Genomic DNA, 26,954 nt, shown 5'->3' on the forward strand with positions numbered 1-26,954 from the left:
GATTGCACAGCCTTCCTTCCATGCACCATCTCCCCCCTCACAGTGAGAGCAGGGGAGAAGGATAAAAACCAAAACCAGATGTCCTTTGAATACTTTCCACCTACTCTCATGCGGTTTTGCTGTTGTCATGGAAATTTCTGTGAGAATGACAGTCATAATTAAAGCAGCCATAGTCTAAAATGTGGCCTCAGGTGAGAAGTTTCTTCTGTGTCTTGGGCAGCTAAAGATCTTCTCTGGAGTGTGTTCTGATTCTGGAGCAACAATTAGATTAGGTTTCAAAACTGGGACAGAGAAAATCGTGGTTTTTCTCTAGCTCAGAGCCTGTGGTAGAATTATGAGCCTTTGCATTATACTGGACACTTACCCAACCTTGGATTGTGTGACATCCTACAGGGTTAAGTTCTCAAGAGGTTTCCTGTTCAACCCATGGATCTGCACAGAAAGACTCAAGACATTCAGGAAAGTTTAGTTAAATCATTGCTGCTGTGCATCAAAAGGAATCAACTGACTTGTTCTGACGTGCAAGAGAAAAAGACTTCTTCATCTTGTCCAGCCTCCTGCTTTAAAGTTGAACCAAGCTGCTTAGATGTTTGTGGTTTTCCAGAGTGGTTTTGGTAATTAGTGACTTTGTTAAGGACACCTCTTTGTTACCCTGGTGTGCCAGAGAACCAGTCCTGAACAGCAGAGAAAGAGAGGAGGGGGATGTGGAAGTTCTTGACCCTGAAGGCACAAGGGTAAATGTTTTAATCCTCACAGTGGTCATGGCTTTCCTGCTTCTTTGCACACTTGGCTATGTCCTAGGAATGAAATCTTGAACAGATTCTACATTTTTGAGGAAAATAAAGTTGTGATGGCAGTGTCTTGTGACTGCCTGGGCTTTGACCTGCTGGCTGTGTCCAGGTGAGGAGCAGTAACCATAGGTCACATGTGAGAAAATGCCCTTAGAATGCTCCATATAACATCAAAAAGATGGCATTTGGTCACTTTTAGCCAGCTTCTGTCTCTGACCCAGGGCACCCTGGTCTGCAGCTCTACTCACAGAATCCAGAAGCTCTAATGCTCCCAAGGGTTATCTCTGCTTGGTGAACTTGGTGGGTTCCAACTCTCAGAAACTAATGAGTAGGTCTGGAGTTTTCCACAGCCACACCATGCTTAAAAAAAAAGAAAAAGAAATAGAAAAAAAAAGAAAATAAAAAAAAAAGGAGCTCCCAAATTCTTAGTGGGAGATAGTGTTTCTTATCCTCAAACAAAACTATCACTGAAAAACTAAAATGAAAAGGCACTGGAAAGTTTTTGATTGTTTGTCTTGGCTTTTTTTTGAAATTTTAATTTGTGAGAATTAAGCATTTCCTCTCATGGGAATGATTAGCTTTTCATATAATTAATATCCCTCTGCATTTTCTAATGTCTGGCTTTGGATGACAGTGAAGGTTGTAGAACCTGACCACCCAACCACAAGGTAAAACTTGTGAGCACCAAATTCCAGATTCCAGCAATAATCACACAATCATAGAATCATTGAGGCTGGGTAAGAACACTTTGGAGATCATTAAATCCAACCATCAACCTGACACCATTACCCCAGGCAACACAGTTTATGTGTTGGCTTTGGTTCTAGCCTGCCCTTCTTCCCACCTTGATTTAATTTGTGTGATTCATGACATTCACATCTACCAATGTGCCCACCTTGCTGAGACAACTGCTGAGGAGAGAAAGTGAATCAAAGCAATGAAACTTGCTGTAAAATCAGCTGGTAAGATTTGTAGAACTGATTCTTGTAGAACTTAAACATTTTCCTCAGTGATTGTAGGTGAATCAGCTTTTGTTCCCAAGAGAAAAATCTGACTTCTTCATCCACCCTGATATTTTGGAGAAAGATGGAAAAAGCCTGACTCCCATCAGATATCTCTTTTGACCAAGCAAAACAAACAAGTGCAGGAGGAAAATCCTGGGGATTCTTGGAGTGCTGTGACCACTGAGGCTGCTCCATCAGCCTGGAGCTTGGTTTGGAACAGGAGCCAGCAATAACACACATCAGCCTAAACACAGTCACGTCCTACACCCCACCCCCTGGTACTGCAGAACCAGTTTTTCCTCATCTGCTAGCCTAAACCCTGGGCTTTGCCTGCACAGAATTGCTGAGTTACTCAGGGTGTGCTCCAGCTATTAAAACAATGCATGTGTCTGTTCAACACACACAGAACTGAATTTGCCCTGCCTGGTGTTGGTGGCTGTATCATTTGTTTGCTGAGCAGATGAGTTTTCTCTCTTATTTTCCTTGTTTCCAGTGTTTTGGCTGGGAAATTGAGGGGCTTCCAGCTTTATCTTTATAAAAACACTTTAAGAGTGTGGCAGGATTAGTCCTCCTGTTGAATATTTTGAAAGCACAACAGCTTTCAAAAACAGGAGTAAATTGTAGAGCCTGCATGGATGAAATAAATATCATTAAATCAGAATTGCTTTCCTTGCTTTTTAGAAGTTCCTGTGGAAGGCTTGAGTCTTTTTGATATTTTGAAGGAGTCAGGATGTTTCAGCACATGCTAGAAGTGACTGAGATCAAGAAACCCCAGCAAAACGCCCATATTTAATTTTTTTTTTTTTGGTAAGGTGGTTTGAGAAGCTTGCAGAAGCAGAACAAACTTTCAAGAGTTTCTGGATTCATATGTCAAGCAAGGCCTTTATTACCCTCTTTCACTGTTTTTCACATTTCATCCCAAAAAATTATTAAGCACATTAAGTTCATATTTAATCATAGAGAATTTTAATCTATTTTAAAACTGAAGAGACAAATTGAGGAGTCATAGCTCCTAGGGTAAATTACTGCTATTTGCAATACGACTTTTGCCCATTACTCAATTTTTTAAAAATAAGAATTGTGGAATTAGAGAAAAATGCTCTCTAAGTAGAGCAATTACAAGATGACATGTTTTAACATCTTTGCCCTTTATCTTATCCCCAGCATTCCTGAAATAAATGTGCATTTACTTGGTATATGATGGAATTTTACTGATTGCCCTGCTGCCTTTTTGCCTCCTTTGTGAGGTTATTGTCACAAATTCTTCAATATACCAATTAGGTGTCAAATACTTTGGATTTAACTTACTGGATTGTTTTGGTTAAGATGTGGGTTTTTTGTTAAATGTGTGAGGGTTTTCTTTTTTTATTTTTCTTTCTATTTTTTTTTTAAAGTTGTGTTGGTTTGGTTTTTTTGTAAAGCAATCCTTGACAAAGATGGTATCTGTTTGACAGCAGCTGGTTTTAAGAGATGAAGAAAATAAGCCCCTGTGGGGTCAGTAGAATATATTCAATGCAGAGAAAGGTATGATACTCACTTTTTAAGTGTGCAGGATTATCACTATTGCAGATACAGGCATAATCCAAGGCAAAAATGAGGCAGAATTCTGCCTAGAAAGTGCAGCTTGGGTAAGTCAGTTCTCTGCAAAGTGACCTCTCTTAAAGAGGAGCCCTGCACTTTGGAATCTTACACCAAGACATAACCCCTCACTAAGTTTCTCTGCCTTAACTGACTGCAGATGACAGCTCAGAGCAATAAATAGCACTAACTTTAATGATGTTGTGTACAAGCTCCACTTGGAGCCATTGATCCAAATAACTTGATGGAAAAATTGCTTTTCTAGTAATTTTGCACTGTTTACCCCATTTTCCCCTGTATTCTATAAGCTTCTCTCAGAAGGAATGTTGTGGGATTGTGTGCAATTAGTTTTTTATTTGCGGAAGTCATGAGAATTTATCGTTCTTCCCTTTTCTCTGAATGAGCCATTCTGAGGATGACTCTTTGCTTCCCTCATCTGTCCCTCTCCACACTTTGTCCCTCTACCTCCAAGCTGGAAGCTGCACACAATGTGTGCAAGGCAAGTTACACTATGGGATTGGTGCTACAGCTGTAATAACAAATCAGAGCCTCTACCTAGCAGGAAAAAGAAAGCTGGCACCTTGCCTCCTTTCACACTTGCATTCCTTTCAGTCCCCAAACAAGCGTAATATTGATGTGAATGAAACTGCTCGGGGTGATGTAGTTTCTGTCTGCATTTTTCTGTGTTCCCTTCAGACCTGTGCAGGGGTAAGACAGATTGCATGGCTGGTGTGGAAAAGCAGTGTTTTTTTCTCTGCAACAGTGGCTGTTGTGTCCTGGCCTGCTGTGGATGAGGGAGGGCATTGCTGTCCTGCAGCAAGTATTTTGAATTTGCGCTGATGGTTCGGATACACTCATTTTAGGTCTGGTTGGTTTCATCTGAAGTCTAGGAAAAAATTGGAAATGAACATGAGAGGCTTGACTTTTCTTTGGAGTGCTTGGGTGAATGAGGCAAACCAAGACCACTGCACAATGGTGATTTACCTTGGAAGCAAAATATTAGAGGTGCTATTTGCTTTGTTTTAGCTTCCAACTGGATGGCTATTATTTACAAACTGTTATTCCTTGGAAACTGAACTGTACTACCAACCTTCTAGACTAATTCAGCTTCTCCACACAAAGAGGGCTTTGTGCATGCAACATGTCTTGTGCATTTCCACACCTTTGTTTTCACGTGGGGCAAGATGAAGACTGATGGAAATCCGACAATAGAAGCAGCTCTAGGGCAGCCAGTGAAGAATATTTCCTGTTTTGTGGGTGTTTGAAGTGAGATTCTAGCAATGCCTAAAAGGGCCAGGTAGGCTTGCAGGAGTAGATTTGCTTTATGGAAAAAGTAAATTCTGATGGACTGGATTTAATTAACTCAGTTGAGCTGAAAAATCTGCTTTAACAGGGGTCACAGTGGAGCCTCAGGGCTGCTGTTACCTCTGCTGGAGACCATGGGAGGGACTCAGTGTCCTGCCACAGTGTACTTCATGGCTTTGTGACATTTTAACTTTCAAATTCAAACCTGGAACGCTTGCTTTACAGCTATCTGATTGTTTTTAAGGACAAAAATACTTGAGTTTTGGGAAAAAGCCCCAACCTTTCAAGACTCTGAGTGGGTGTAGGGAGCAGGAATTCATTGACAGCAGAACGCGCTACTCACCCTTTGCTATTTATTTTATTTTGTTTCCTCCAGATGAAGTGGTCCACGTCTCAGCCCCCCAGAAGTTCACCTTCGAGGAGGCTAGGGAGCTGTGCGAGGAGCGAGGAGGCGTCCTGGCTTCCGTGGGGAACCTCTACGTGGCCTGGAGGAACGGCTTCGACCAGTGTGACTACGGGTGGCTGGCGGACGGCAGCGTCCGCTACCCGGCCTCCGTGGCGCGGCCCCAGTGCGGCGGGGGTTTGCTTGGGGTGAGAACCCTGTATCGCTATGAGAACCAAACAGGCTTCCCTTACCCCGATAGCAAGTTTGATGCCTACTGCTATGAACGTAAGCATTTTATTGTTATTTTTCCTTTCCTGGTCGTGATTTACGGCGTGCTTGCCGCGAGTAGTGGTTTAAGTGTCGCGTTTCGGTTCTTGCGGCACATGCGGGTTTTTAGAAACTGAAAGGAATGTCTTAAAGTAACATTTGCAGGTGAAGACAGGCAGAGTTTTAAGGTAAGATTCCAGCCTGAGCAGTTGTAATGGTTTTGAAAGTAAAACCAGTGAGAAACTCCAAGTCAGAAATGCAATTTAATAGGAAAAAAAGGAGAAAAATAAAGTACACCAATAATACAGAAGAAAAACCACTGACAGAGTCAGGATACAGCCTGACACCCTGCTATTCAGGGTGGTGGTAGCAGTCAAGATGAAGTGCTCTTGTTGAAGCAGTGATCCTGTAGAAAGGTCTGGAAGCTTTTGTCCTAAACCAGTGAGTAAGAACTGCCTTGGTGCTCCAAATCTCAGATTTTATCAGGGTAGGAAATGCTTGGCTCCTCCCCTGGCTGGAGCATCTCCCCATGGGATGATGGAATTTTATCAGCCGTGCCCTGGGACTCAGTGGCCATGAACAGGAGAGATCTCCTGAAGGGAGGATGGGCTGTGGAAAGATAAAGAACACTGCCCCAGCTGGTTTAACAGCTGTGCCATTAACAGGAGATATCCCACAGGGATCAGGATCACTGCCCCACCTGGTTTAACAACTGTGCCATTAACAGGAGATATCCCACAGGGATCAGGATCACTGCCCCACCTGGTTTAACAGAACATGATAGAACACAAACTTTTGATCACATCTTTACATTGTAACCTAGGACAGCAGTGTTTTGCCCGTGGGTCTGTTGGTGCTCCATATTTTGGCGCCTGAGCATGCCTGGGTACTTCTGCATCTTGTCAACAAACACAAGGCAGACGTTCAAAGCCCACCTGGGCACATCACCTTCTCCAGATGACTCTGCCTTTGCAGAGATGATCTCTGGAGGTCTTTTCCAACCACATCTTTTCTGTGGTTCTGTGATAAATGTCCTAAAGATCAACAATGGATAGCCTTTCTCCAATGATGGCAGCAAGAGAAACTGCTCACAAGCTCTGTACAAGGCTGGCTACTTTCAGGTCTCTCAGATGTCTGTAATTTGGGGGCTGGCTCTGGATCCCAGGGACCTTGTCCTATCCCATTCTTTTTTCTTTCTTTCTCAGTATTTCATGGGCCAGTGGGTGGTCTAAATTGCCTTTCTTACTGCTGCTTCTTTCCCTCCTGGTATTTTCACAGGCACTTCAAGCACTTGCCACATTCACGTGGTAGACGTCACCAATCTAAACCAGATGCCCTCCACACCTGTCAGCTTTCTTGTGGGGTCAAATGTTGCCCTGTAACCTCATCTATCTTCAGTGCCGGCTGCCTGGCTCTGCTATTATGGTGCAGCCTCTCCTTGCATAGGTTCCTGTTGTCCCAAAAGGTTCGCCAACTTCCCAGCTGAATATCCTGCTTCCTGAGACTTGCAGCCTCAGCACAGGTGGGGTTGGACAGCTCAGCTATTTCCCTGCAGGCCTCTCTGTCCGAGGAAGTTCCTTGTTGCAAATAGCACAACTGACATTAACATTGAGTTACTGTTCAGAACTTGGTCATTAACTGTGAATAATTAGGTTTTTTGGCCTCAGTCCAGTGACTGTAACTCAGAACTACTTGATATGTGCAGTTTGTACTGTCCCCATTTTTGTGGATGATGAACTTACTGCAGCTGCAGATCTTTCCAGCTCAGGCACTGAAGATCCATTTATGAACAAATCTCACTCTTTGAGAACAAATCCCGACATCTGCTGCAACGTTATGGTCTGGCTGTTCTCAGACAGTGTTGGTTTGTTGTTTTAATTTTCCTTTATAGTTTGTGGGGTATGATGTTCCAAAACTTTGCATGTGGAAATCAGTCCTAATGGAAATGCTTACAGGAAAAAGGACTTAAGTTCAGGAGTCTATTCTGTAATCTGCAGAGCAGCATTTTGTCATATCACTCCTTCTGTTCCTACTCCAAATTGTTTATGACCTGTTTAAAGTGTTGTGGATAAAAAAGACTTTAATGAGGGTGTATTTCATAAGTCCCTCTCAAAGACTGGGGTAAGAACTGAACATTTTGCCTGTAATCTAGTCTTTAGTTAGGACAAATTCCAACCTGCTGTTTGTTTTTGTGAATTTCGCCGCTTTCAAGCAAGATGTGCCTTTAAAATGTTCTTTCCAGAAGTTTTAGTTAGCATGGCTTGTGTTAACACACCATTTGTTCCAAAAGTGACCTTGATAGGTATTGCATTGTTGCCTTTTATATAAAGGCTTTTCCTGCAAAGTCTTGCCCTTGGTATATGTAGAATAAATATTTCATCACTTTCCAACCCAGGAATAGACAGCTCAGGGCTATCAAACTTTTTACAAGAGAAAATAAGACTGAAAAGGACCAAAATAGTTTGGTAGAGGCTGAGTGGCTCTCTAGCACTTTTAATTACAAACAACAGAATATCAGAATTAATTAAACCCTGCTGGCCAGAGGACTCAGGTTTTGCCAGACACATCTGGCTTTGTGTAATGAAATGCAGGGGTGTCATGCTGTACCCTCCTTCGGGGTGCCACAAATTTCAGAAGTTACTGAAAGCTCTCCCTCCCTCTCAGAAGGTGCTTGGGATCTCTCAGGAACCAGCTGTGACTCCTCACTGCTTTTGCTAGAAGATTTATGCAAGTGGTGAGTAATGAGACTCCCTGCCCAGCATCTTGGTCCTCCACATCTCAAGCAGCTGCCTGGTGCAGTGGCTTTATAGTGAGTCACTCTCTCCCACTGGGGCCTTGGACCCAGTCCCTTCTTTGGGGCAGAAAAAGGGAGAGGATAAAAAAACCAGAAATGGCTCTGCATGAGAGCAGAAGGCTTGAATTTAAGCCCTTTGTTTCAAATCATCTTTTGTCTGGAAGTTTCTTCCGAAATTTCCCATTATCTCAGTTTCAGAGTTTCAGCCCGTCACGAAATCTGCTGTTCCCCAGCTTGGCCTGCCTTGGGGTTGACATCAAAGCTTTCACACAGTGATTCCCACAGTTCCTGACTACAGAACCGTCCTGCTCAGGACCTGGGCTCTCAGTGAGACCCCAGCCCCTGCTCACAGCTCTCACTGTGTCTCTCACCCCGTGGGTGTGTCTCCCTCCTCACCTGGACCTGCAGTCACACCACAGCACATCTGTGCCAATCCAGGCAGCTGTTCCAGTCCTCACAAAGACAAACTGTGCATTTGAGAAAAGGGATATTTCCTTCTTCATCCCTGCTCAGGCTCCTCACTTCTGTTACATGATTATGAGTCTCTGTGGTGGAAAATCTCAAAATATTAATTTTAATTTGTGTCTTTAAGAAACCTCAATCCGTATTTTGAGCATTTTGCTTGCTTTTAAAGAGGAACCATATTTATTGAAATACATATAAAACACAGGGAGCAAATTCAATTTAAAAATGATATTCACTAGTTTCAGTAGAGCAGCCAACCTGGACAACTTTTAAAGTACAGTTAAGTTCAGGATTTTAACTTCAGCAGTGTTATGGGTACAAAATTACATTGTATGAAGTGTCTTGACTTTATGAAAATAAGAGTGGCCCAGACTAATAATACATGATTTAAAATCAAAAAGCCGTGTTAAAAACCCCTGAAACTTTCTCCTCTTTGATCACAAGTGCTTTTCACTGTTCAAAAACCACATGGGTCTAAGTTTCTGAAACATTATCTGTGTGTTTCGTTTCGTGCCTTCAAGGCTTTTGCCAGACCTTTTCTTTCTTTTTCTTTTTCTTTTTTTTTTCTCTGAGAGATACCTAATCTCATATCTGATGGGGCCTGAAAAGGTTTCAGGTTAGACACATGATTAAGTACTTGTAGCTCCTTGGAGGCCATCATCAGAGGGAAAGTTTTTCAAATGTTAGCATACAGGACTTATTTTTTTATATTAAAAAAAAATAATAAAATAGAACAGCTCTTGCTGAGCACTTTTGCTAATTTGTAAGAGATAAGAACATTTTGTCATTAAGAAAATCCTTTTTTATTAGATATATATTTAGTAATTAATTCTTTCAGAGAGCTATAGGGGATTAATTTAATTTAATTAATTTAATATTCTTCAGCCTCCCAGTCTCTCCAGGCCTAATTCACTGGACTTTGTGGAAATCTTGTCACAGAATTCAGCTGATTGTGGATGGGCGTTTTTATCCCACAGCACCTGCAGAACAAATTGCACTGCAGAAATGCACTAATCAAAATGCATTCAGGTTTTTACCTTGGGTACCTGCAACAAAGCTGAACTTGATTAGCTTCGTATACAGAGGTGGTTGAATTTTTTGAAACATAAATCCACTTTTGCTGAGAAACATTGATTTATTAAAGCTGAATTCTTTCATAGACCTGTATTGGTTTTGGCGAATCTTTCAGCAAAACATTTTTTACTTGACTCAAAACACGTGTTGACCGTTCCTCTCTGGATTTGTCCATTCTCTTTCCCATTTTCCTCTCTCATTTTGACTTTGTTTCGTGCACCTTTATTGCTTCTCTTCCGTTGCACCACTTTGGTTTGGCGCCGCGATTTCCTTTTAGCTGGAGATTGGAACATTCCCGTTCTGGAGTGGTGCTGCCATGTGTGTTCTTCAGGAATGGAGCCCACGCTGCTTTGATTGTTTCAACACAGCCCCATCATCCAGAGAGGATCCAAGTCTGCCACTGCTTGGGGCTCAGGGCCTCTTGCTTTGATGCTTCATCCATCCACCCAAAGCTCAAAATCAGAGCGCGATTTTGTGGAAGAAACAAAGGAAATGATGAGCTTCACGGAGTTTTGAGGAGTCCTACAGCACGAGCCACCACGAGGGCAGGCTCAGCCTCAGCAGACATCCACAGTGCTCCTCTTGTCCAGCAACAGGAAGGATAAAGGCTCTCAGGCACAGCTCAAGAGCTGGCAGGAGAAACGTTGTCTTCCCCTTCTGCTGCATGTGACCGAGCTTGGAAAACCTTGAATAGCTGGGCAGCTCTGTCCTTCTCCACAGCAACCGTCGGTAGCTGCGTGTCCCAGCTATTTCCTGGATGAGGGAATTATTTCCAGCCTGATGTCAGGGGCTGTGTTACGGGGGATCTGTGGATTTCTGACCAGTTTGGGAACGGACGCAGAATAATGAGGACATAGGGCGTGGCGACGCGCGAGGAGCAGAATTGCCAATCTGGAGGGAAAAAAAAAACCAAAACCCAAAGAGAAATTTATCTCAGAAGGAGCACAGTAACAGGGCATAATAATCACAGTGTGCTCCTGCATTTCAGAGTCCAGTATCACAATGGGCACTGGGCAGTTGAGCATCCCAAGGTCAGGGCACTGACCACAGGGTGTGCAGGGCTGCTGGCTCTGTTCAGTCTGCCTCTCTGTGAAGGTGAAGCTGTACAAAGAGATTACCCCCAGACAACCATTTCCCAGCCTTTTATTATTCTCCCAGGAAAGCAGATTTATGTTCTTCTCTCAGATATGTCGTTTATCAAGACCTGCACAGCTGCAGAGATCCCCAGTAATTTCTTGGCCCAGCTGTGGCTGTAGTAAATGCCTGCCTCTCTCTGCTGGGCTCAGCACACCAACAGCTCACTCTGCTATTGTTTTTGGGGTTTGAGAGCTCAGTCAGACCATGATGAAATCTGCAAGGTCTCAATCCACTCCAAACCAGCCCGTGCTCTACATCTCAGCAGCGTCTCACCCTGAGAAAGGAGGGGAAGGATGTGGCAGCTGGGTGCACCTCAACCTTTTAAATGCTGTGTAAAATAGGAACAGAGATTTACCAACCTGACTGATGTATGAGGAGCAGCTGTTTGGAGCACCATGGAGCGCTGGGGAGGAGAGGCTTCTTTTGCCTGAGCAAGTGAACTTGAATTTACCTGAGTGATTCAAAACTGGGTGCTTTAAGAACAACCTCTAAGTGCAAACATTGTGGCCAGAGGGAGAGAGGAAAGAGAAGAAGACACAATTGGAGGCATTTTCCTTTCATTGCCTCAGGATGGGTCAGGCAGCAAGGATAGGATCAGGAACAACAATGTGGACAAGTGGAAAGTCCACCCCTTTAAGTGCAGAAAATAAATTGATTTTGCTCTTTGTCAGCGTTGCTCCATTGCTGTTGTAGGGTCTGTGCACCCATGGCACTCAGGGATGAATTCTGTCCTTTCACACCAGGTGGGGGGAGCAGAGCACCAAGAATTCTGCTGCCAGTTCTTACCCAAGTGACAGTCTTGGCCCTTTTTGTTCTTCAATTGTTTTTTTGCGGTCACAAAGCAAAGATTATTGCTTTTATTTGGTGCTGGGTTACAGATTTAATTAGGAAGGGCTGACTAAAGAGGCCTGCTGATTTTTTTTTTTTTTTGTCCTCTCTGGCAGTTTCCTAATAAATAATGTGGAAAGAGAAATGCTATTGTTCTTTTGTGGATAGATTGGCAGGTAATAATTCGTTCACAGAGCTACACTTACATGTGGGGAAACCAGGAGATAACATATCTTTCCCCCTTCAACCATCTGACTTCAGAAGTTATGAAATAGCAAGTGGTTTTACTTAAGAATGTTTGTGTTCACAGAGCTAAAAGAGCTGCTGCCTCTGCTGTTTTGTTAGCTGGAAAAAAAAGACCTTGGGCAGTGGTGTGAAGAGGATGCAAAACTTTTCATTTAAAGTTTTTCTTGCAAATAAGGCAGACTGATAGCTTTCAAATTTCTGGATTTTTTTTTTTTTTTTTAAGAATCCCGTTGGTTTCCTCTGATATGGCACATGCTTTGTAAGCAGGAATGGATTCTGCATTTAGATTTTCATATTTTTCTCATTACATTTGGCTTCTGATTTCCACTCAAAACAGAGTAGAGGGGAGTGGCAGTATACACCTGGAGTTACAGAGAAATGCTTACAGCTGCACTGTCAGATTTTGAATTCTGCTACCAAAAGTCTCATCATTTATGAACAAAATCCCACATCTCCTGTGCACCACTGCTTCTGGAAAGGTGTGAATGAGCAGGTACTGGATCAGTGCCATGATCAGGGGTTTCTTGTTCAGTCTCTATCTCATTTTTTTTCCCCTTTTATTTTCTTTTTTTTATTTTTTTTTAATCTGTTCTTAATCTTAGACTTGTTCAGTTTGGAAGGTTCTGCCAGTAATTTAAACTCCAGCTGGCAAAACTTTTGGGCTCAGGGGAACATTCAAGGCTGTCCTCTCTGCCAGGGTTGGTAGCAGGGAAGGAACAGACACCAAGAAGAAACATAACAAATTAACATATAAAAATATGTAAAAATTAAGCAAAGCAGCTCTCTGCATTGGCATCATGCTGAAATTGGGCTCAAACATTTCAAACATTAATTTTGAGTGTCTCAACATTACTTATACTTTGTAATAATTTATTTTGGCTGTAATTCACAGAAAGAATTCACTGTTTCCAGCTTTTGTTCCAACTTAAAACAATTTTATGTTGTTTTGGCTGTTAGCAATGACTCAAAGCAATCTCTTGTCTATAGGGTCTATGTCCTTCCAGACTCTTAGGTAAATCCTAAATGTAAACAGATAAACAGAGTTTCTGAGTGCAGAAAAATTGCTCAAGGTATTGAAATTAGGTTCATGGTAGATCTGGTAATGCTGGCAAACCGTGTACATAAATTATAATATATATAATTTTAAAAATGAGCATTTCTCCTCCATAAAGTACACTAATTCCAAATTAACAGCACAGAACATACTAAAATCCTTATCTGGTAATTGCAAAGTTAGACCATGTCTGAAGTTGTGCAGTTTGATTTCCTTGAAAAAATAGTATGTTTCAATATTGCTCCGTAATTTTGAATCCTTGCTTAAATCATGGTGGAAGAGGAAGAAAATGCTGTACAGTAAAGGCATAAAATTAACAAATAGAAAGTGAAAAAGTATAGCATCTCTGCAAAGCCATACAGCCCTGCCAAAATCAACTCCATGCATGTTGTTCAATGTAGAAGGAATCGATTAAAAAAAAATAAATATATAGTCTTTGATATGAGCAGCTGTTGGTGAGATAATTTGCTTTCTTGCTGCTAATATGTTCATGAATTTTATTAGGAAAATCTGCCTCATGTCTTGAACCAGAAGGAGGACAAAGGAGATAGCATATTGCACGCATGATGCAAGGAGTACAGTAATGCAAAACATCTGGGTGGAGTGGAGGACAGCTCAAACTGGTGTTGTCTATTAAAAAAGCAACCTTCTCTTTGTTTATTTTATTTTTCTTTTCACACAGGGAAAAAAAAAATTATGACATGGACAGATTTTTCATTGAAGAAGCACTGTCAGTTTTTTTTTTTTTAAATCCACTCAAATAAGTTTGCAATCCTGAATGATGTGAGTGAAAAAACTTACATATAATTGTTTTGACAAAGTGACTTTAGAGGCCCTCTAGTTGATTTTAACCAGAGTTGAATTGCACACAGTTTCCATGGGAGAAAATCTGGCTGTTTATTGATAAACTCTTAAAAAGCATGGGCTCTACTTATAACACTCTAAAAAGGTAATATTTATTGATTCAGTTGTTAATATAAGCAAACCAAATATGCTTGGTGTTTTTTCAGGTTGGCATAATAAATGTGTACCTATTCTTTCAAGTCATTAGCAGATAATAAGTCACGAACAATAAATATCTGCATCCCAGGCATAAATATGTGAACTCTTGGGACTTCCAAGCATTTCTTGGAAATCTGGAAGCTACGTAAGTGATTGTGAGTAATTGTACACAATTTCCCAGCAGCGATGAAATAAAGTTACCTTTTTTTTTTTTCCCCTACAGATTTTAAAAATTAGTCCACATTGCCCTCATTTTTGTCTAGCTCTGTTAGAGGGCATTAAAGTTTTCATTTTCATTCAGAGGGTGATCCTGATGGTCACTCAAAGCATGGCAGCTGGGACCTGAGTGAGTGTTTGTGCTGGCTGCAAACCCAATTCCATCCACATTAAGGAAACTGATCCTGTGATTAGAAGGGAGAGATTGAGACTTTGCTGCCTTCTTCCCACTTTGCCAATAAAAAAACCCCAGCTGTTGAGGAAAATTGGTGAATTCTTTGGTAGAGACAGCACACACCACCTGTGTGCATCCTTAATTTCCCAAGCTGTGAAGCAAAACTTATGCAAGCAGAGAGGGGAATAAAAAATGGCAGAAATTCATTGATTCTTGATTATTTGAGCACTGTCTCACAGATTGAAAAAAGCAACAAACATCCACTCTAGGTTGTGGAATCACAAACTCAAAAATCTCTCATGCTCAGGTTATGCTTTGCTTAGTGGGGCTTCAAGAACTGTACTCCTTCTTTCTCAACTGAATGTTTTAACTTAAATTAATAAAAAATTATATCTATATCTGTGTGTAGCTAAATTTTCTTTGTAAAACCACAAAAAGTTTTAACACATGGTAAGGGAGAAGAATCTGATCCTTTCTTTTTCTGCTGGCAAAGAGCACCACCACGCAGCGATGTCATATTTTCTTGCCCTCAAAATTTCCTTTTCACTTTCACTTCTCATTCAGGAAAGCTGAAATAGAAAGCCTTTTACCTCATTTTCCTACTCTGTAATTCTACACTTTGGTCTAGAAATCCTGAGTGCTCATCCTCTGACCAGCCCCTCCTGCTTTGTGGTAAATCAGATGGGGCTCTTGCAAAGGTGGCGTTTCCAAAGCTGAGTGTGTGAAACTGAGCAAATATTTGTGTTACCCTGGCTTGCACATGGGGAATTCATACCTGCAGCTATCAAAATTGCCACAGGTGTGTGAAAAAACCCGGTTTGTGCATGCATGCTGCTTATGCTTGGGTACAAACTGTAAAATAATGCAACTGTTTCGATTTGTGTGTGCAAGGGGAAGAGACTTATTTGATCTATTTCAAGCTAAGCAAGATTTTATTTTGCAAGAAGTTCTAGATGTACTCATGTCTGGTAAACAGTGAATCCTCATAAGCACAGATTGTTTGATGCATTCCTTATATGCTTAGTGTGATTTAAAAGCTGTATTTTTCTCTTTATTTGCATCCTTATAAGGCTTTTGACTCTCAGTCACTTAGCAGTTAACAGCATTGGTTTAAGACATTCACATCTTCCACCCATCTGCTCCCATTGCCCTTCTGAAGATTACTGACCTGGAAAAACTGGCAGAAGGGAAGATGATTCCAACCTGGGCTTTTTCCTGAGGAGAAGCTCTTTTCTGAGCACTCACTTTCTCTAGGATTTTAAAATCTGCTGACACACCTTGCAGTACTGGCACACACTTCTTCCCCAGATGGCAAGGAAGGAGTAGACAAGCAGCAAGGCCACTGGGTTGTTTAAAACATCACAATCTGGTTCACTGGGAGGACTTTTCTTTGTGCCTCCTGTTCTTCTAGGATCACAACTCCCTTACCTTTCCCATCATCCAGAGGGTTCAACACTTTGCAGTGCTCAGCACTCCCATGGAAGCATTTCTGTGTGTGGAGGAGTTTAGACGTGCATCTTTGAAGTGTTTTCCAAAGATCAACATCATTTTAGCAGTATTAACTTTATGATCTTAAGTTTCAACGTTTTCACCTTTCCCCACAATAAATTTCTCCCAGCATAATTTAAAGGCAGGGCAGCAGCAGAATTTTCTGGTGGCATGCTTGATCCTGCTTCTTGAGCATGCTCTCACTGCAGTGAGGATTCCTTTTTGCAGTTTGTAATTATGTGCTGAAAATAAACTAAAGTGTTGTTTCACTCCCTTTGTACATCTGAGTTGGACACAGCATCAAACTTTGCAGAAAACCCACAGCTCTACTCACTTGTGACATCTTGAAATAAACTTTTATGTCCCCAGATCAGTACCTGGCTGGCTGATGGTCACTCATGTAACACAAGGACTTCCAGGGGTAATTATATAAACCACAAATATGAAGAATATTGCTGCTTTTTCCACTTCATCTGACTTTAGGCTAGACATTCTGAAGCTTTACAGTGTGTTATTACATGTCATTCAATGCTAAAGCCTTTGAACTTTGCACTTATTTTTCAGCGTGGCATTTAGTTTTTGTTGGGAACATTCAAACTAATGACCTAAAGTAACTTGTGTACTGACTGTACCTTTTTTTTGTTTGTTTTAAGCTAAAAAAGTCACAACAGAGCCTCCAACTGTTGAGCCTGTGACATCCCTGAGAACTGACAGCGTGAGATCATCACCTGCTGGAGCTCCTCTCGAACCTCCCATCTCTGAGACTCCACTTTCTGAAGTGCCTGCCACCCAAACAGTCTCTTTGGAGGAAACAACCCCAGAGTCTGAAGAGGACACAGAAATGACTACTGATGTGGCTGAGGAGAAAAGGGAGATGGAGGTGCTCAAGGAGAACATCCCCTTAACCACCCTTCTACCTCAGACTGCCACTGATGGCGAAATATTCACTTATGACACGCTGGGAAGGACTGAGTACGATGTCTCACCCGGGCTAACAGACACCACCTCCCCAGACTTGGAACTGGATCACACTTACTCTGAAGCAGAGCTGCCCGAGGAACCAGGTAGGTCTGAAAGCATTGAGGACGCTTTCTTGACCTCTGTAATTTTTCAGGATAGCACAGCTGTAGCTAAGAGTTCCACTGGTTTTTGGGAAGATGCTGGAGCGGGAGATGCGCACGAGCGTGATGCTGATAATCAGACTGAGCAAATAGAAGTGGGTCCTCTGAGGACAGCTACAGATAGCTTCCTACAGACTTCTCGGAGAGAGGCTGCCAGAACAGGGACTTCAGATTCATTGACAAAAGAGAACAGTGCCCACCTCACAAATGCACCCACAGAAAAACCAATGGAGGCAAAATCTGACGAGAAGCTTACAACTGTTGTAATGCCTAAAGCCTTGCTCACCGATGAGTCTGCAGAGAGGGAGGGCAGTGAGAGCATGCACACTGCCGTGCCTGGCACAGATTTTGGGATGGCTGCTGGTCCTGCCCCAGGATCAGAAGTGCCTGCTGCATCAGAGACACTCCTAGATGAGCACACAGTGACCACTGGGCGGTTTTCTGCAGTGGAAGAGCCAACACCATGGGTTAAATTTAGCTCTGCGACAGCGTTTGACAGCGAGGCCTCAGCTCAAGGGAGCAGAGAGGACCTGGGGGATGTGCAGCCCACCGTGGCATCTGGAACACCTGTATCCTTTTCCGTGTCAGCTGCTGATCAAACAGAATCTGAGTCCGTCTCTGGGAGCACAGATTCCCTGCCAAGCTTTGGAGAAGGCACCCTGTCTCCTATCCCCTCATCCCAGCAGACAGAAGCATCAGCTGTCTTAGAGGAGCAGGAGAAAACTAAACAGCCAGAAATGAGGACAACAGATGTGAAGGTGCCTCATCTCACATCTGCCATTCCTCCTTGTGCTACAGCAGAATCTGAGGGATGTTCTGCAAGGGAGAAGATCACACAGGCCCCTCCAGGTTCTGGCACGTGGCTGCCAACAGATAAAGAGGAGGGGTATATGACAGAAGAGTCATCTCACGCTGGAAGGGTGATTGAGTTTGCTACAGAGGATGGCTTCTCTGGGATGGAGCCTACATCATTGCCAGGGCACATTGTGGAATCCACAGTGCATCCAGGAGCTCCAATTTCAGCAGCTACTGATGCAGCTGAGACCAGGGATGAAGAACTGGCTTCAGCTGATTTTGGTCAGAGTAGAGACACTACAAGTGTTTCCCACACGAGCAGCTCCTTGGATTTGGAAATGAGCACAGTATCCAAAATACCAGTGGAAGAAAGTAGTGCAACCATAGGGTCTTTTAGCTCAAGTGTAACTGTATTGCCAAGTGCTGTGCCCACAGATGTGGGGGTAACTGAGCATGAAGGAGATGAGACATCAGGGACAGAGGGAGCTAATAAATTTACAGATGTAACAAAGGTAGATACTGCAGTTCCACAGAAGGAGTATGATGCCTCCCTAGTTCCAGTTACTGTAGAGAGTGAGGTCACTAGAGATATGCCAATTACTGATCAGACTCCTTTTGATGATATCTTTCATACAGAAGCAACAGAAACAACTGCAAAACATAGCAAGGTGTTCCCAGAACTCTCCACGCTGGACCAAGGCTTGGAACCAAGAACTGCCACGCTTTCTGTGACATCTGCCCACACACACGAGCCAGAGATGTCAGCAGGACCTGAATGGCCTCGGACAGCAGTTCAGGAGACGCAGGATGAGACAGGGTCAACTTTTGATGAGACATACCCAGCCACAGAGGTACCTGTGACCTTCACAGACCACGGAGGAGTTCTGGAATCTGATCAAACCAGCACCTGGTTGCCCCTCACGGTGACTCCGACAGCTGAAACTGCTCCTGAGCAGGATGGGGAGGTCACTGAGGTGGTGCCCATCACTGCTGGAACAGAAGCAAAGACACAGCACAGCCCAGGAGCCCCCACCACGGAGGAAGATGATGCAGTGAGCTGGGATTCTGTGCCACCCTCCCGTACGATGCCAGCAGGACGTTCCACTGTGGAAAGCATTACTGCCCTGACTCTGGGAGCTTCTCCAAGCCAGGCTACAGAAGGTTCAGGAATGACTACAGAACCTGAGGAAACCAGGCCAGCTGTGTTTGCAGCCACTGCAACAGATAAGGCGACGATTCTCAGCAGCATGACAACCCCTTCCACTGGCGCTGTCGACAAAATTCAGCCTACATCTGCAACCAAACCTTTTGTCACTCAAAAGTCCCCACGCATCATTCCCGAGGAAGAAGAGGAGGTAACGAGCCATGACATCATCATAATTGATGAATCTGTTTCTCCCAGCAAAGCCACTGCCGAGGATGATCTGCCAGGAAAGATGCAGGAGCCAGAAATCGATAAGGAATATTTCACAGCCTCGACTGCCACGGCAGTGGCACGACCTACTGCTCCACCCCAAGTGAAGGAGGCCACAGAGGCCTTGCAACCCCAGGAGGTGTCTCCTTCCACTTCACACCCTGATAATGACATAAGATTGTATGTTATTCAAATCACAGGCAATGACACAGGTAAGATTTTGCCTTTTAGACCCGCAGTCCCTCAGAGTGGACAGTTTGTCATGACACACAGGTGTGCTTTAGAATATGCTGGAGATGTTTCTTGGATCGCTGAAGGATGCAAAGTACCACTTTGGTCTAGGCAGCAACTTGCTGAATATTGGTAGGTCTATTTTTCTGTCCATTGAAAGCCCCTCAGAAATGTATTTTACGTATGCTGTGTGGTAAGAATTACTTATATGTAAGAATGAATATGAAACTGTTTTATTTGTTTTTAAAAGTCATGATGGCTACAGTCCAGTTTTCTTTTTTAATCTTGTCAAGTCACCGATTTAACTCCAGCTGTCTGTGAAACAAGCATTTTAATTTCACAGCTTCCATTCCATGCATTACTAGTCCTAAACGAAGCACTAGATTATTTTAACATTCCATTGGTCTGTAGCAATTAACAATGCCATGTACAGTGTAGTCAGCTAAAAAATGGTTAAAGCACTCTACTTCCTCCTGTGATTTGGAGGAATGAAGGTTTTCCATATTTTTTAAACAGCATATCACAGCATTTTAAAAATCCACCTTGGAGAGTATGTGGTGCAAACTGATGCAATATTTAATTCTGCCACATTTTTTAGCTGATGGTTCTGTACATGTGTATGTAGCTTCAATTCCATGGGTATCCAGAACAGAAACTTCTAAAGTAGCAATGAACTGTTGGGCTTGATGATGAATATGTCTCCATAATGCAAATGTTGAAGGGTGTGCAGTTCTACATGAAAGAAGCCTGTCAACTATTATTTAAGATGTCACGGTAAAACATTATATTTTAAAACAAAAAGTAAAGGAATTGACAAGCAGTGCAAAGCACAGAATTTCTATTAAGTTCAATGTTTTATTGTGTTTGATTGTCTAATGGTTGCATAATAATAATTTTATTTTTTTTGAAGGAACACAGAAAAAATGGATATTTTTTGGGGGTCTTATATGCCTTAACTACATGCATGCCTTTTGAATGGTTGTGTCAGAAACTGTTTTCTCTTTGGTTCTTGGCTGTAACCTCCGTGCCTCTGAAGAACTCATCCAGCAGAATTCATAATTTATGGGAGTCTTTTGGATGGTTTTGTCAGGTTTGTTCTTGGTAGGGTTCCTTTCATAAATCAACAACCAGTAGTGCTATTTTTCACCATATCCTGGTTGGACATTTCGTGCCTTAGCTTGGTATCTTTTTTCACGTTATGCTTATTTTACCCTATTTTATATTTACAGGATGTAAACCTGCACAAGTTATATCAATAGTAGCTTAGCCTTCTATTTCAGAAAATGCTAGCTCTGAAACTTTTGTTTCTGTGGCATATTATCGTTATGTTACCAGTGCCTTGAGATTCTCCATTAAATGATACAAGTCCAGTAAGTCAGAACAGAAGGGTAATTTCTGAAGACAAGGCTTAACCCTCATATTAAGTCCTTTTGTACCTATGGAAATACACTTAATTTGACTTAATAATGAGTAGCTGGACTAGGCAACAGTGACCTTTTTTTTTCCTATTAGATTTTTGAGTTATACTGCAATTTAATTTTTTTTTTCCCTCCAGAATAGTATGGGTTGTGTGGTTCATTAAATCAGGATTTGGTTGAAAGTGGATTATCTAAAGGACAGTGGATCAGTGTGCTCTTCATAGCTGCTCTTACTCTGCCTTGGGTGATCAGGTCTTCAGGACAAACTTTCTTCAGGGTTTGTCTTCTTCATCTTCACAAACTTTCAAAGCTGTGCATGCATTTCCCAGGTATAGATGTGCATATGTGTCAGGATGTTTATAAGCAGACTCAAAGCTATAAATCCTTAAAAATCTGCCTTTAAGAATTACTTAGTCTGTGAGGAGAGGAAAAAAGTTTATTTTCTTGAAATATTCTTAAATTATAGAACACTATCTGTGTTCTCTTTAAACACAGAGAGCCTCATCATGTGTCTAGTGCAAGATTAAAAAGGAATTTTCTTCATTTTTCTGTTTTCAGGCCCTGGCAGTTGGAATTCCTCCACTTAGCTACCCACAGACTAAAGGCACCCTCTACCTACTTACCCCAAATTCAGTTAGAACTGCCAAAGATTTATTCTCTCTGAGGGTTTGGACTGATTTCTTTTATTGCTACAGAAATGCAAGACAACATGTGAAAAATCCTGTCAGGCCCAGTTTCCCTTCATTGTTCCTTAGTCCATAAATTTTCTTTGTGCTGAGGAAAATGCATATAGGGAGTAATGAAAAGGAATGAACTTGGCAAATATTAGCAACATATGCCTTTCACTAGGACTCTATTCTGTTCTTGTTCTATCACTCCTTATTTGAGGATTGATCCACTATCATAAAGAACTCCATTAAACTGTACCTCTGGCTTTTTATTCTCAGCTGATGGGAAACTATAAATACAGTTTACATATTACATCTCTGATAAAACAAAGGGTTTTGCTCCTTTGGCATGCTCTCAAGGCAATACAGCTTAGCATTTTTAGATAAAGTTTATCTGTGAGGGTTTTAAACAAAGGCCTTCACTGATTTTCAAGTCAAGAATCCAAGAGTGCCCCCAAAGAATGGACAGCTTGCTCACAAAAGCCCTTCAAGAAATAACTGTTTCAAACAGGAATAATAATGAGAGGTTATATATAGTTGGCATTGTCTATAAACGGATATATTTTCCTTTCTGTGTTTGCAGAAGTGCTGGAACTATTTATGAGATTATTCTTTCCCCCTCATTCTTCACCTCCTTGTTATTCAGTTTTTGCCAGAAGCAACAGCTCAACAGCGAGGCAGGGCTCAGCAGAAATTCAGCACCATGTTTTGTTTCCTATCACTCAATTACAATAAAACCCTGCTATTACACAGCTGAATATTGCTCCCTGCAGCTCCATTTGCCATCCACAGCGTGGGCACAATAATATTTAAGTGCTCCACGGAGGTGCCATTAGGCTTTGTTAGGCAGGAGCAGTGTTTCACATTCCACGTGGAAGAGAAGGGCTGTGCTAAATGCTTAAATTCTCGAGATTTTGGGACATTTTCAGCAGTTTCCATCAAGCAGGAGATATGTTTTGGAGCTATGGATTTTGGGAGGATATTTGTCTTCATTATTCTTGTAGGCTGAAGCTGCCTATGAAAGGTGTTGAGTTAAATTCAGTTAAATAAAGATGCAAGGAGATTATTCTGTCTCATAGACACATCCCTCTTAATTTGAATGAGCACAGTATATATAACTGCAAGGTGCTGCTAAGTATTATCACTTCTAAGGCTTTACATTTATTAGACCAGGAAAAGGTTCTCCTAGAATATTTCTTTATTATCCTAGAGGTAAATAGCTTTACTCCTAGCTTTTAAAATGCATGCTTGCAGTCAATGAAAACCTTCACAAAGGAAGTTTACTTTTAGATTAAAAAAAACCCAAACAGAACAAGGCATGGAAACAGAAATAATTTGGGCACCTGGTGGAAGGTCAAGCTCAATTTAAATTCTGAAGGATGTGTTCTAGGGCTGATAAAAAAAGAACACAGAGCTGAACAGATAAAGCTGTTTATTTGTGTAGGAGTACAGCAGTTTTCATTGAGAAAATCTCTGAACAATCCATGGACTAACATGAGGCAGGTGCACCAATAAGTCTGGGTAATAAGACTTGGTTTTTCTGACATCCCATGATCTAGCAGAGTTGTTTCAATTAATGAAATACCCTTTTCCATGCTACAAAAAGGACCATGCTTCAGAATGGAAGGGACCTGAGACCTTCATCCACTGGAGTGGAACCAGGAGCTTTTCCCTCGGGTTTAGGAGAGTGAGGAAGCCAAATTTCCCTGCAGTGTGAGGTGCACAGCTTCCCATGGCATGAGATGGGATACAGGATTTTGTCTTTCCTGCGAGGATGCAGAATTTGCCACCTTGTGCCCTGCTGTGTCCTCGCAGCTCTGAAGTTTTGTGGTAGTGAGTGCTGCTGCTGGTGCTGGAAGGTCATGGATTAGCAGCTGGGAAAGAAAAAAAAAATTAAAAAAAGCAAACCTGAAGGAACTTTTCAGCTCATAAAGCTTTTATGAGCTGAAAAATGCTTGTGGGGGTGTTGTTTAACAGTGGTTGAGGGGAAACATAACTCCTGTCTGAATCAGGAGTAATTTGCACACCTGCGTTTTTTGGAGACATTTAAAAGTCTTTATTTAGTGAATATGTTTCAAAGCTTGTTGGACCCTGGGACTCACACCAGCTCTGTCTGGTTTCTTGTCCCCTCCAGCTTCGAAGAGAACCAAATTGCAGGAACCTGTGCTTTGTAGATGTGGAATTTTATGGAAAGAGGTTACAAACCTTTGTGTTTCAACATGTAATTCTCTGACATGCATATTTCTGCCTTAGCAGTGTGAGAGGGCATGTGAAATTTGAATGAAATGCAGAATGGTAATGAGTCATAGTCATAAACCTTAACAAAGGAGGCAGAATAGAGCCTTTTCAGGTCCATCTTAGGCCTTGCCTTAAAATTCATTTAATCTTGTTGTCTTCACAGCTCCTTCTGGAGGGCTGTCAAAGATCGTCATGGCTCTCTTTAAGCCTGATTCTAATATCTAGCCTGAATTGCTCCTTGGCCAGTTTATACCCGTGTTTATTCTTGCCAGCATTGTCTTTAGCCTGAATAGGTCTTTTTTCTTCCTGACACTTATCCCTTGATACTTTTATTTCTCTGCTCAGCCGCAGAGAATGACCACGTCCCCTTTTCCAGCCCCCGTTTTTGGTAACTCCTGGGGGGTTGTGTGCGTGGGAGAGTGGGAATGTGCTGGGGCTGTGCAGGGAGGGAAGATGCTGGCTCTGCCCCAGGGCTGCTGGATGGCCAAGACACAACCTAAAAGTCTGCAGCACCCAGATCTGCATTTCTCTTCATCTGTACCCACGCTGCTCTCCTTTAAGATGTTTTATTTGTGCCCACTGGTAAATAATCTCTCTGGACACCATTATTTGTGGTGTACACACACGTGCCAGGTGCAATTTTTGGTGTGCCTTTTTGCTAATTATTGTGTTAGAGAGATTTCTGTTTTTCCCCAAATGAAGGATATATGCTGCTGAAAATGTGTTTTTTTTAATAGGACCTAATTCAAACCAAGGGTTGCTATAAAGCAAGATGCTGTCTTGCAGCTAGGCTGACCTGAATTTCTGGTGGGATCTTGAAGCAACAACTAAAGTGGCCTCACATGGGCAGGGCAAATTTCCCACCTTATTAAATGCAAAATCTCCCTTTTATTTTTTTTTCCTATTATTATTTTATTTTTTTTCCCTTAATGGACAGCTGGGCTTGTCTCCTTATTACTTGTAATGTTCCAAAGTTCATTTCCCATGGAAGCAAGCCTGACTGAAGTAATTTTCATGTCCTGAATGACCAAACTCTCCGTATTTATTCATAAAATTTTCTGTAGAGATGGTCACAGCCATGTTATTCCTGTGCCTGGAGTAACTGAAGTGTTAAATGCTGAGTAACGTGGCCAGATCCTGATATCATCTTCCCCAGTGTAATTACACCACAGTAATTCCAATGAGATGATTGAGAGCAGAGCTGTGGGGATGTGGGGACAGTAGGTATCACAATGTCTTCACAACAGTTTGCAGCTTCTGGGTCATTGTATAATTATTTTTCTTCAGAACACATTTGAGTTCAGTCCAAACTGGTAGATTTGTTGTTTAACTAAACCAGTTGGGTTTATTCTATATTAGAATATTTTTTTTAAAATCATATTTTTAAATTTTTTTTTTTTGCTGGTGATGTGTAGAGCTTTTTGAAATAGGTTGTACACCATCCCATATAAATTGTATTTAAAACAGAACACCAGTGATGCCCTGTGTGAAAGCAAAACTAATAACCTAGTAATTTTAATAAATTCAAGCTTTTTTGTGCACTTCTTCTTTTCTCAAAACAAAGGGAAAAAAAAACCCAAACAAAACCAAACCAACCCCACCAGCCCCATATCCAACAGAGCTGAAACTTGATACTTAAAAAGTTTCACAAGAAGCTAAAACTGAATTAACAAATGATCTTTAGGCCACTGTTGCTGGCTCTTCCTGAAGAAAGACTTATTATAGAACAATAATTTCTTTTTCCACATTCCTTTCTGGACTTCCATAGATACAAGGAACAGTGCCCTCACATTACATACTGTTCAGAGGATGCCTACACATTCCCTGCTGTTTTTGCATTGTATCCAAGGAGACGCCTCAGATCCAGACATAGGGATTACACATTTCCAGCTTTCTTATAGCTCTTTGTTTATTCATGAGAGAAATGAAGGAATTTTATTCATAGGTACAATGTAGTTTTTCTTAGCTCTGTTGTGAAGAACAGGAATCCTTTTAGGGGTTTTGTTTACAAGTAGAGAAAGTCTTAAGAAATCCTAGTGCAGAAAAGATGAGCTGTATTTTACATGGTGATGCAATATGACTTAATTTTTTTTGAGGAAAGCAGTTTTCTGTACCAAAGTTTTCTGAATGTGTACAGATTGTAACTTTCTTAGTATGGAATTTTCAGTGGTCTTGTTTTGCAGCTGTTTTTGCACATTTTCAGTTTAGTGAGTGGATTAATCCTTGCTAATCCAGCCAGTTTTTTAAAATCATCCTGGTTTTTTGAAGTGATAAAGTGATAAATTTGATCAATAACATACAAACTACCCACTGATGTCTTTCAGAATATTTTCCTGCCACAAGTGAGGATGTGTGCAGAGTGGCTGCTGTAAATTTTGTGCTGTCTTTGGGAACATGTTGCTGAAATTATCAATCTTTATAGAATATTTTTTTCCTAAGATGCTGAGTGCATCAGGACTTTTCTGACAAGTCTTGTGTTACTGCTTTTCTTAAATGAGGAGGATTCAGTATGAAAACTTTCTACTTCCTGAGGAGGAGAAAAGCAATTGGAATTTTATTCCTGGTCAGGAGTGTCTTCCAGTAGTCTCTGCCTGCCTAGGTATTACCTCTGCTACACTTCATTAACTTTTTGATACCCATCATTAGCTCAAGGAGTGCACAAGAAACATTTATTTCTTACTTTAAACCATACTCTTGGATTTTACATGTAGCACCTCATCAGGCAGGAGTCCCATAGTTTCAGTGGGAGGTTTTTTGGCATTAGAAAAAGAATTTCCACATATTTGATGCAAATTTTTTGTTGTTTTTGCTAAAATAGCAGCAAAGAATGTGCCTATATGTCCATAGAGTAGCACTGAGATATTTGATTGTATTTCATTGTGGGATTTTTTTTCTAAACCATTGCTTTTCTTTTCTTGAAAGTGGTGAGTAAAATGATTCTGGGCTTACTTATATATTCACTACTCTGGCTTGCAGTGAGTTTCCAGTCACATGTCTAGTTAAATATTGAACATTAGAAGCAAAATTTATGGGAAATGCTGTGGACACTTGGTCCAAGTGACAGAACCAAGGGTTAACCCAAAATGTTCTTCAGACAAGTATTTGTTCACACCTTTATTGAATTTTTTGACTATTTGACCCATATATAATTTTTTTTTCAGTTTATTCTGACCACATACAGAGCCTGTCTGAACTGATTTTGCAGCAATATTACCATGATAGCACAGGATGGTGTTTGTGGCAGTAATTTATAGTCAAAA

General features: G+C 41.6%; 1 protein-coding gene across 3 annotated transcripts in view; it reads left to right on the top strand.

Annotated features, from left to right (window-relative positions):
- Positions 1 to 26,954, top strand: part of VCAN (versican) — a 96,484-nt gene that overhangs the window by 26,306 nt on the left and 43,224 nt on the right. Inside the window, exons 6-8 of one of the 3 annotated variants that reach the window (XM_033086426.2) lie at positions 5,055 to 5,348; positions 16,463 to 16,873; positions 18,362 to 19,351. In XM_033086426.2, the coding sequence (XP_032942317.1) occupies positions 5,055 to 5,348; positions 16,463 to 16,873; positions 18,362 to 19,351 (1,695 nt within the window). Of the gene's footprint in view, positions 1 to 5,054; positions 5,349 to 16,462; positions 19,352 to 26,954 lie in introns of all 3 variants that reach the window. The other 2 variants (XM_033086425.2, XM_033086427.2) reach the window with 2 other exon arrangements.

This window comes from Catharus ustulatus, assembly GCF_009819885.2.
Source record: "Catharus ustulatus isolate bCatUst1 chromosome Z unlocalized genomic scaffold, bCatUst1.pri.v2 scaffold_26_arrow_ctg1, whole genome shotgun sequence".
Taxonomy (NCBI): Eukaryota; Metazoa; Chordata; class Aves; order Passeriformes; family Turdidae; genus Catharus; species Catharus ustulatus.